The sequence below is a fragment of the Eurypyga helias genome, unplaced genomic scaffold (genome assembly GCF_000690775.1).
Source record: "Eurypyga helias isolate BGI_N326 unplaced genomic scaffold, ASM69077v1 scaffold11391, whole genome shotgun sequence".
Taxonomy (NCBI): Eukaryota; Metazoa; Chordata; class Aves; order Eurypygiformes; family Eurypygidae; genus Eurypyga; species Eurypyga helias.
In genome coordinates, this window is record NW_010228979.1 from 1 (window position 1) to 11,069 (window position 11,069).

The window sequence follows — 11,069 nt, forward strand, 5'->3', positions numbered from 1 at the left end:
TCGCCGCCGTGCGCGTCCGGCCCTCCCAGAACCCCCTTCAGTCGGCGCGTTGGCCGCCGGTGGTGGCAGGAGCGTTGTTTCTGACCTCTCCCGGCCCTTGTAGGCCAGCGGAACCTACCAGCATAAGCCTGAAACTCCTTAAGACGCGAATATTTGTGCCTGTACTGTGAAACCTGTAGCCCCGCGGCCTTTCCACTTGGGCTTTCGTTGTTGCTGGGGAAAGGTGAAGGCAGCAGAAAGTGCCCAGGGTCTTCGCCGCCCGCCACGGCTGCAGCACCGAGCGCTGCCCGCCACCGTCCTCTCCATGTGGGAGATGTTAGTGCCTGGCTGTGCGCGGTGTGTCCCACCACATGGTAAAGCCGCTGCGAGGAGTGTGTGAATTACCTGGGGATGTTGGTGGGTGTTAAGTGAGAGGACGGCAGCGGCAGCAAATCTGAAATGCGGAGAAACTGTCCGCCCCATCCCTGGAAGTGTCCAAGGCCAGGCTGGATGAGGCTTGGAGCAACCTGGTCTAGTGGAGGGTGTCACTGCCCATGGCAGGGGGTGGCACTGGGTGGGCTTTAAGGTCTCCTCAACCCAAACTGTGATTCTATGTTTCTCAGGGACAGAGAGAGGCCTGAGCAGTAACGTTAATGCTTACATCTTTCTTAATCACCTGCAAGGCCTCATAGTGTCATTGGAGATGCTTTGCAGGAGTGCCTGTTCTGGAAAGAAACTCCTCCCCAAACAGCATCACCCTTCTGGCTCCATGGGTGTTTCCAGACAAGCAGATATTTCCTTCGCACCCTGTTGTTCTGATCCATATCAGTGCAAGACTTGAGAGCAGGACTTTGAGGGCAGCCCTGAGGAGAAGGCCTTGGGGTGCTGGGGGCGAGGAGCTGGCCAGGAGCCGGCCGTGTGCGCTGGCAGCCCAGAAAGCCAACCCCATCCTGGGCTGGATCCAGAGCAGCGTGGCCAGGGGGGCGAGGGAGGGGATTCTGCCCCTCTGCTCTGCTCTGGGGAGACCCCCCTGCAGTTCTGCTCCAGCTCTGAGCCCCAACAGCAGAAGGACACGGAGCTGTTGGAGCGAGTCCAGAGGAGGCCCCGGAGATGCTCCGAGGGCTGGAGCCCCTCTGCCCTGGGGACAGGCTGGGAGAGTTGGGGGGTTCAGCCTGGAGAAGGGAAGACTCTGGGGAGAGCTTATAGCACCTCAGTTTATAAGAGGAGAATGAGAACAGGTTTATTCAGCCCACCAGCAGATTTCAGGTGCAGCTTGATCCCATCACACCTAGTGATGCGAACTGTGTTTCCTGGCAATTCCCATGAAACATGAACAGTGTTGGAAATGACAGGGAGAAAAGCTGCAGTGCTAGCTGCAACATTGTTCCCCAGTACAGCCAGGAAGCAGGATCATAGTCCCGGTGAAATTACAACAATAAAAGCTCAAAGATGAAATAAATTTAAAGAGCTGAGAATTAGAATAAAGCAAAGATGGGTCCAACTAGCTTAAGATTCTCCTCCTCTTGTGCAAAACTCTGAGGAATTCACAATAAAAAAAATAATTCACAGGAAGATTCTCAGTGGGCATTAGGCTTCAGCATATCCAGGGTCAAGAAAATATTCACATCGAAAGAAACTCTTAAAACTTATTTACTGCTTTAAATCAAGAAAAATGGTTCAAAGTCTGAAAAGTTCCCAAGAAATAAAAAGAATTAATTGGAAACTCTGGACACAATTAAAACAGAGGTAGCTTTAATGCTGCTTCAGACTGAAGTTAAAAACATGGAGCATGATTTATGTTCATTAATTCAAAATAGTAGAGTCTTCTTAAAACCCGTGTAAACAACATACGGCATCTCAACAGAATCTTCCGAACAGAGTTGCTGGGACGCAGTTAGCAATTCCTTCTGATGCTTCATCTCACCAGTTTTACTATTCTTACCAAGTCTTTCTTTCACTTGGTAAAGTGAAATGAGAGAAGTGAAAGGACTTGAATGTCTCTTCTCTGGATGAGGAAACCCTGACAAAATTCGTTGAGTAGTTTCTGGTTCATCTCACAACATGACGATAATATAATTGATTCTGTGCTGTTCACGCTGCTTCCCCATCCTCTGACTTCCGAACATTACATGGGGGCTGCTAGGCCATCCACAAGATGAATCTATGTATCTTAACAATAGGCTGTGCTGGTTTCAGGCAGGAATGAGCTCCTTGACTTCCCAGTGCTGTCAGCTGGCCCAGAGCAGTCGAGAGAGTTGTTTCATTCCATGGTACCTCAGGCTCAGTTCGGAGGTGGGAAGTGGCCTGGGGTGGGTCATTGAGGCTTTGGGCTAGCTTGATTAGCTGGGTCGTTAGCTCATTTGTTACTTCTTGGCGTGGTTGTTAGTGGTGGGGCTGGTTCTTTTGTTAGTGGGTTGGGGGGTCAGTGTGTTTTCTCCCCACACTGGGGCTCTCGGGCTCGGGGACTGCTCCTCCAGGACTTGGCTGTGTGTCAGTTGGCGGATGGTGAGCTACTGTACCATATGTTCTCTTTTCTATTGTTTTAATTACTTAGTAGTAGTAGTATTGTTAGTTTGAGTATCACTATAATTTTCATTTATATTATTAACCAGTTCTTATCTCAACTTTACGAACTTTCCTTGTCTTTTCCTCTGGCTCTCCTCCTGCACTGGGGGAGGGGGCCAGAGGTGAGCGAGCAACTGTGTGGTACTTAAACACCAGATAAGGCTAAACCACAACATAAGCTTACTCTAAAGGAAAATAAGGATAGAACAGCGTATTAAATTTAAAAGTAATTGAAATGGCCACACAAAAAGTTTGCTCAAATGATGCAAGAATTGAGAAGAAGGAGCAGTTGATATAGAAAAATAATTTAAAAGTCTTTGGTAACAATGAATTCTTCAGATTTTTACAGTACTTGTAATCTAAAAATAGTCTTCTATTATTTATGTAAGTATATTTTATAATTTATTTCCTAGCATACTTTATTAACAAAACTTTTATATAAAAGCAGAAAATAAAAAGTCATAAAGATAAAAAAAAAAAAGTCTTACCCTAAGAAACAAGGTATCAGAATTGGGTTCTAAAATACGTTTCTTAATGAGTGTACCTCATTACTCAGCTCACATAATACCAAATTTCCCGGGTAAGAAGTTTGTTTTTCCTTGGGCTGTCGTATTCTTTCCATCACTTGACTTGGCAGGCATGTCCATAGTAATATATCTAATTTGAAAACCACCAGCGGTCACTGAAGCATCTGTCAAAAACTTCAAGGTCATAACATTGCCTGGGACAAGAAAAAGAAAAACAAAGGTTACATTTTCAGGCATAAAAAATGGGATATTTCCGTGCTATTTTTAAAGTGCTCCTTCTTGCTTGCTTCTAAGCAATCTTTAGAGCAATCCACCTGGTCTGCCTGCTTCTGAGCGGTGGCCTGGGAGGATTTTAGTTCCATGGAAAACCAGGCAGATTTTCATCAGTTTTGCAGAGCTCAGAGACAGATAAAAGTTGTGCTTCCTGCAAAGCATTTCCTGTCGTTTACAGTGCTGCTCTGCTCCACTCTACCTGTGAAATGTCACACCTCATGTGTGAGACACAGCTGGCGCAGAGCCCCCTGGGTCTCTGGGTGACACTGGGGTGACTCCCACGCGCGTCATCGCCCGTCTCCACCAGGCCCGTGTGAACTGGGAGATCGGGGGTGGCACAGTTCAACCTTTCTGTTCTTTCTGCTGATTACAGCTGCGGGCCGGAGCGTGGTGACATGAGTTTCTGCACAGACCGTCCTTAGGCTATCGCAGGGAACGTGGCTACTTCCTTGCACAGGTAGCCCGCGTGGCACCTTGGCGATGCTTGAGCAAAGAGAGGTCAAATAGCTTTACTATTACCTTTATTATTAGTATTAGCTTTATTATTACCTTATTATTAGCTTTATTATTGCAAATATGCAATAATAAAATACCTCTGCTCTGTGCGTATACTGGCGTACTGCACACCGGGTGAATGATCCCACTTTTGGGACAACGGTTTTACGTGTAATCAGACCTTGACCTGCTGTTTAAATCCCGTTAAAACACAGAGAATAATGTCTGCAACCGGCTTTGGAACTGTGCTTGCAATCCTTGCTCTTGAAATGGGAAAAAGGGGTGCATGAAGATGCTGCGCACGGGTTACTGACTGCGGGAAAACTGCTTGGTGCGGAGTGCACTACCGCGGTAAGGCCGGCAGGATGCACCCTGGTTCTCTTCTAACCGGGCTTTTTGGCTTCTCCATTGATTTAGAAGTGCCTGCAGTGAGGACGGAGCATGCTGGCAAGCATAGCAGCTTATGACAGGAAGCAGAGATTGCACCTTCGGACACCTTAACCATCTATTATTAGAAAGTAGGGCCAAAAGGGGATTTTGGCTGATTGGGTTTTTTTTACTATAAAGAGTGTAAATGTATTACCTGTGCTAATGATGTCATCTGGCAACTCATCTCCGCAAAACCTGGAAAAAAATGTAAGCGGTTATGACTAAAGGACCCAGCTTATGCCATACCCCTGCTATGTAGGGACCTGCGCTGGCTGCCAGGCTGTACTCTCCTTCGGAGCTGTGCCTCACGGGGCTGAACTGCTTATAGGATTCAGTGTATGGTCTCTAGACATTAATTCTCCTCTAGAGGTTAAAGCAATTGCCTAAAGGATATTGGTCATTATCTTATAGTAAGGTTTAGGGAAAAAATGCAGGAAACGTTTTTCAATATATGCAGGAAGTAAATGATGCAAGACCAAAAAAAAGAGCGATTTAACTAGGTGTTAAAGAAAAAGAACAATGGCCCACGGCTAAGAAAGGAAGAGCATTGTCAAGAAAAACATTAAAATTACCCGTAAAGCCAAATCAAAGTGACTACACGTGGTTTGTAGAGAGGACGTGAAAAGTGGCAGGAATTGGGAAGTGGTTATTATCACTTTTTCTGGTTCATTTTTGCTCTGGAAAATTGAGGTACTTCATGATGAAATATAACTGCTAAAGGACAAGCAAAAATGTGACATCAAAGAAAAGAAAGGATTAAGCAAAGAGAGATGATATGTAGTAAGATAGTATACGTAAGTAAGTATAGTATATAGTAACAGAGATGATATATAACACTTCTGTAGTGAACAGTGACTTTAAAAACATTTTTGGTAACGGTTTAACACCCCACCTCCGTCCTGTCAATTAAAGCAAATACAAAATAGTGCTTGAGATTGATTTTCTTCCTGTAAAATAATCGGGAATTAAGAGAAGCAGCAACCGAAATAGTCTGGCAGCGTGCTTTCATGTAATTTAACAAAGCAGAAAAGGGCAAAGCCAATTCTCTGAAACTTTACAGGCCTGTGTTAATGACACTAAATTGCCAGGGGAAATAAGTCAGCTACTGTCGCTACAACTGTTATGGGCATATCAGAGGTGATAACAGGAGAAAGTAACAGTGTTCTTCTGAAGTAATGTTCTGGGGAAAAACTTAAATCATTTGGCTACTTGCATATTAAAGCTAGAATTGCTTTACCTGCCCACAAAGCCATTGACATCATCGTAGCTGTCATAGATTTCCAAGTAATCGGCCATACAAGCAGTGTCGTCTTCAACGTCAAACTCTAGAAACTGTAGATGAATACGTTGTCCATACTTTACTCTAATGTGCCAGTAGCAAATTTGCTCATTTTCATACTCATTTGGGTAGCCTGGTGACTTAAAAACATGTTTTGAATCTGTGAAGACTCCACCACATTCTTTTCCTACGAGAAAAACAAAAACATCACAGTTTAAGTGTTCATTGTGCGGCTGCTGTTTAAATCTTTGTGCACTTTGACCCAGCAGGTCCGTAGGAAATCACCCGTCCTGACAGCTCTTTTCATATAGCGAAGCACTCAGCATACACAAGAGATGTCAGTCATTCCTAGCTTTTGGGAGCAGATATTTGGGAAGCAAGAGGCACGATTCAAAACTCTGAGTTCAGAGGAAACGCTTTCATTGGCTTCAGTGGACTTTGGGCCAGAGCGAAGTGTTTTATGTAAAAGGCATTTGGGGTTTCTGGCTGTGTCAAACTGTAAGCTTTACAGCTGTACTTGCAAGTCACCCTGGCATTTTTTCATCCTTTCTTCTTCAAAAATCTCTTGAAAGTGTGTCTTCTACAAGAAAATTTATAAAGGTTAGCGATCACAGGCATTGCATTTTACTCCTGTTATTTCTGCAGCTCCTCACTCCCTCTGGAATGTCTCCTTTGGGACAAAAAACATTCATTCCCGTTTGATTCAGTGGCCATTTGAGCTTCACCGACGCCCTGACTGCGGGACCAACCATTCCGGGGACCTCACGCTACCTGACTTTAGGAGTTGCCTGATGTTAGGGGTTGGCGTTGTTGCCCAAGTTCAGACCTGGGGGAGAGGGAGGTATTTTTCAAGGGTGATCCAGGGCACCTGATTTAGGAGCCTTAAGCTAGATAGTGTGATTAACCCTCTTTATCTGGACACTGTCCGTGAGTCCTGTACTTTCCAGCTCCAGATCATTGCCAGGTTGGATGTACACTCCAAACAGGCCAACAGTTCCATAAATTCCTCTTGACATCTTTAGCATCCTAGGGAAGAGCAGGGCTGTCTCACCTGCAGACACACAACCCTGCCAAGCTTTGCAGCAGAGCCTGAATACACATCCTTTTAATGGGGCCAACTCAGCCGTGGAGTGTTGGCAGTTCTGGTGTCCTTTTGTCCTCTACCCAAACTGTATTTGGAAGTAACTAAGGAAAGGAGAAGGCTGACAAAAGAGAAAGTGGGCTGACAGTTTACGTGCAGTAATAATGAATGCTGTAGTCTCCCTGCAGTTTTCCTTGTATGCTGAACATCTGTGGATGTCCCCCACCCCACAGAGCTATTCGATTAACAACTGCCCAGCTAACGTAAACAAGCTCAAGCCCTGTGAGCACAAACAAAATGTGCACAGCTGTACAGACGTCACGGACGACTCCAACATCTGGCTCTGCCAGGCAGGGTCGTACACTTGGAGTAGTGAGGGAGGCAAGCGGTGCACAAAGTTAAGCTTTGCTTTCCTTGGTGCTGCCAACTTTGGCTTCCCTGCTCTCTAAAGGGGTACTTCTCTCCATCTATCACACATGCACGCCCAGACAGGCTACTGCTGGGAGCTGGGTCTGTCAGGTGCTTCAGTCCCAGTCGTGGCATTCCTTTTCAAAAGTTCTGTCTCAGGCACGAGGGAAAAGGAATAGAAATTAACACTAAATTTAGCCTGCTTACAGGCAGATTATCTGGAAAATGGTTCCCATGTTAAACACTTCAGATTAGTTATTTAAATCAAATTGTAGGCTAAATGTGAACACCCTTATACAAAACAAGACATTTACACATTGCATTGGAAATATTACTTACCTTTTTCATCAACAACAGCATATCGTTACATTTTTAGTGTCTGAACAGACTTTGCTCAGGCACAAGTTATGTATGGTACGATGCCGTGCAAAGACGCAGAGCTCTGAGCAAGCCAGCTCAGCTACGGGATCAGTAGGGGGGGCTCAGTGCAGGGCTCCAAATAAATTTGTACCAATGCAAATTCCCAGACAAACAAATTCCCATTCCCAGAGTATTTATGGCATTGAAGCCAACTCATTCAGAGCCCGGGTGCCTTTGCAGAGCCCGGCAGCATGGCATGTGGTCATAATGTTAGACCTGAAGAGTGACAGGTTGTTTTTAAACACACCGTTAGGGTTGTAGCAGTAGGCATCCCATCTTTCGCTTCTGTTCAGGCGAATCCCGTAATCAACAATACCAGTTTTTCCAAAGCCACAGTTGGCTCCAGCTTTTACTATGGGATAACCAACTCTGCCCTTGGCCATCCAGCCAGCAGCACACACATGGAAACCTGCAACAGGGAGGAAAGGAGACATGGATGTGATAAATCAATCCTAGGCAAGAAGCTCTGCCTTTTGTTCAAGTAAATTACTCCAGCTGATCAGTGACTTGGTGTAATTGGCTTAATAGAAATTGAACTCCAGGAAAGAACAGGAATTTGAGAGGATAATTTTAAAGGCAGAATTTAAAACTGCATTGTGTTTTCCACAATATGATTATTGGTTCTTCGTCTGAAGACAAAATCAAATGCAGATGGACTCTGTAGTTTCCCGGGTGGGGAGTTTAAGTGCTGTACCAGAGTTTGTAACCAAATTAGATATCGGATGAGGTATATAAATGTGTTCTTTGTTCCCCTTTTGGAGTCATGCAGATTTACTCAGTCATATCTCAAGAGTTTGCAGTTTTAAGTTGTGAGAATGAATAAAATACTACATACAGCTAAAAAAAAAATAATTTACTTAAGACCCTTTCAATTTAAATTTAAATACCTGAAATGCCTCAAGTATTTCTTGCTAAATAAAAGGATCCTGTTAATGCATTTTGTGGCCGAGAGCTTAGAAACAATAGCCAAAGAATGTGATGTTATTCGCTGTCTGGTAGAGACCGATGTTTTCATGGAGAGAACTGGAACATATTTGTAGCATCCTAGGACTATGAAGCTACTCAGAAGAGACAAAAGTACCCTTTTTTACATGTGTGCTGGTGCTGAGAGCCAGCTTCTGACTCAACGGCTAGCCTGCAATTTTCTAGAGTGGAGGATATTTTCCATTGTTTTCCTAATGCTCTGAATGAATTAATAATTTCTCATTAGGAATCAAACAGAAATACAGTAGAGCCCTCACTCAGCTTTGCTTTTTACTCCAAGCATACCATTCGCCCTCTCCCAGAGCAGATATGGCTGGGATAAACATTCTGAAAGCATCTTGACTGATGATGGGAAAACCAGCAATGTGTGTTTACTCTAGAAGCTCCCTGGGGATAAACACCTTCCTCTGCAGCACCCAGGGGCTGTTGCTGGGGAGGTACTGGAGCTTCCCAGTTCAGCCAGACCGCTCTCGGCTGGGTGTTGCTGGTTCTGGGATGGTGCTGCACCCAGAGCTGGGGGGGACACGTAGCACTGTGTGCAGATGCTACCCCAACAGCTCTGTAGGTATCGCAGTCACGCTCTTACCGAGGAGGGAACTGCACGCAACTTGGGCAAAAATCCAGGGTGTTTACAAGTCTCTCGTTCCCAGAGTTCACAACATTTGTGACAATACAAGACTGGCAACACTATGAATGAGCGATGTGCAAAGCGAGCAGCCGTAATTTTTTCCAAACCTATTTTTCTTGCCGCCTCCAGCTGCTGATACGTGGCTAAGTGTCCTCCCTCGTATTCACAGACGGCTTTTGCTTCTGCATAGGTGAGCTGGTACTTCCCAGAGCGTGCCTCCCTGTGATACACTCCAGCTGCTCGTTCTGTGGGAACAAAGCAATACATGGTTTCGGTTCTGTATCCCAACTTCCCGGGTGCTCTCATCACCCCCAGCACCTTCCCCAAGACCTGCGCCTTGGGCTACTGTCCAGGTGAGAAGAGGAACAAAATGTCCAGTGAGTAGCTGTGTTGCATGGAAAATGTCAGGAAAATACGTCCCTCTGTGCTGGCTTTTGTCCCTCCCAACCCAAAGGCACGGTTTTGCAACACAAAGGTATGTTTTTGTTTGGGAGAAGTTTTGAACAACAGAGCTAGTCAGAGCTTGGAGAGTTTTTGAACAACAGAAGATCAACAAACGCAGGGAAGGAGTCCCCTAGGACTACTCAGAAGGCAGTAGTTATGGGAACGATCGGCTGGTGTCAGCATCACCAGTTCCGTGTGGCCTCTCTGACTCCGGGGAAGCTCCTTCTGGATTGCAATCACAGCATTCTTTTGGATGTAACTTTTAGTGCCTTTGGAAGATGAATCAGAGCTTTGTTTTGACTCTCTGGAGGAGTTAAATCACAGCTACTTGGATAAAGGAGAGGCAGAAATTGAAGGGAATAAAATCATGAAGTAAAAATATCTGAGCTTGGGTCACAAAGGGCAGGACCAGCAGAATTCCTGGCCGACATTTTTGCCGCACAGAAAATTAATACACTTTCTTCATTATTAATTTTTTTCTTTACTGTTGCAAGTACAATATAAAACAGCTTTCCAGGGAAACCTAGAAACTGTCAGCACCACTACAAGTCTTAGAATCTTTTCACGTTGCGCTTGTCTGATGCCATATGTATGGAAATCTGTCTCGGAGCCAATCTGCATATCGACGTTTTTGTTTAGATTCTTCTTATATTTAGCATCATCTGAGGGAAATGGCTGGCTGTAGCTATCACTACTCAATATAACTGAAAAAACACACAGAACGGGAAGCTTTTTTTACAGTAGTCATTTGTGCCATGGGAAAAAAAATAGTCTTTTCTAGGGCCACACTTAGAGTCAGTAGTTTTGGCTAGGTTAGGCGATTTTTTTAAAAGCATGGTCACCACTGAATTGTGGTCAGCGACGGTGCGAGCCCTTGTTAGGCACAGAATGATGTTTGGCAATGTAGGTTTTGGACCCGCAGTCACTGGCCTGGTGCCCAGGGAAGCAAATGATATTGCTGACAGCAGTCTCGGAAGACCAGAGTTGCTTTCTCTAACATTGCTGGGAATGTCACTGCCATGGGCATGGGATAACATATTCCGTGGAAAATTTTTCTGAAGAAGCCAGTGCCTTTGCAAAGAAGAGTCACAACAACTAACAGCTTCGGAGTAATGGTATGCTATCCCAAAAATCATCTATTTTAAGTAAAAATTTGTTCACAGAAGGTATTATTTGTCATTCATTCAATTGCCTGTCACATCTAACCTGATAAATCCCCTCAGTGCTGCCTTACAGCATGACTCTGTTGGATTCAACATACATGAGTTGAAAATCTGAGTGCTACAGAAAACAGCTCAGCCTTTAGCCTTGCTGCACACACAGGGGACACCCCAGAATTGAAATTATTGATCACTGCAGCTCACAGCGAAGTGAACTGAGGGTGAATTGAAAAACACAGGCTGTAGTCCTTGGGATTTGCTGAGCTGCCACACCTACACCAAGCCAAAGAGTAAGGGGCCGCTGGACACTAAGGTTTGTCGCCTTTGCAAAGGTGACCAGTCACAGCCCAAGCAAGAGCAGTCGTAATGCTTAGTGACAGTGATGTTTACTGCTGAA

General features: G+C 45.0%; 1 protein-coding gene across 1 annotated transcript in view; it reads right to left on the reverse strand.

Annotated features, from left to right (window-relative positions):
* Positions 1 to 3,079: 3,079 nt before the first annotated feature.
* TNFAIP6 (tumor necrosis factor, alpha-induced protein 6) overlaps positions 3,080 to 11,069 on the reverse strand; it is a 12,538-nt gene continuing 4,548 nt past the window's right edge. Inside the window, exons 2-6 of the mRNA XM_010160223.1 lie at positions 9,176 to 9,313; positions 7,704 to 7,865; positions 5,506 to 5,734; positions 4,423 to 4,463; positions 3,080 to 3,265 (exon numbers count right to left, since the gene is read on the reverse strand). Of these exons, the coding sequence (XP_010158525.1) occupies positions 3,102 to 3,265; positions 4,423 to 4,463; positions 5,506 to 5,734; positions 7,704 to 7,865; positions 9,176 to 9,313 (734 nt within the window). The 3' untranslated portion in view covers positions 3,080 to 3,101. The remainder of the gene's footprint in view (positions 3,266 to 4,422; positions 4,464 to 5,505; positions 5,735 to 7,703; positions 7,866 to 9,175; positions 9,314 to 11,069) is intronic.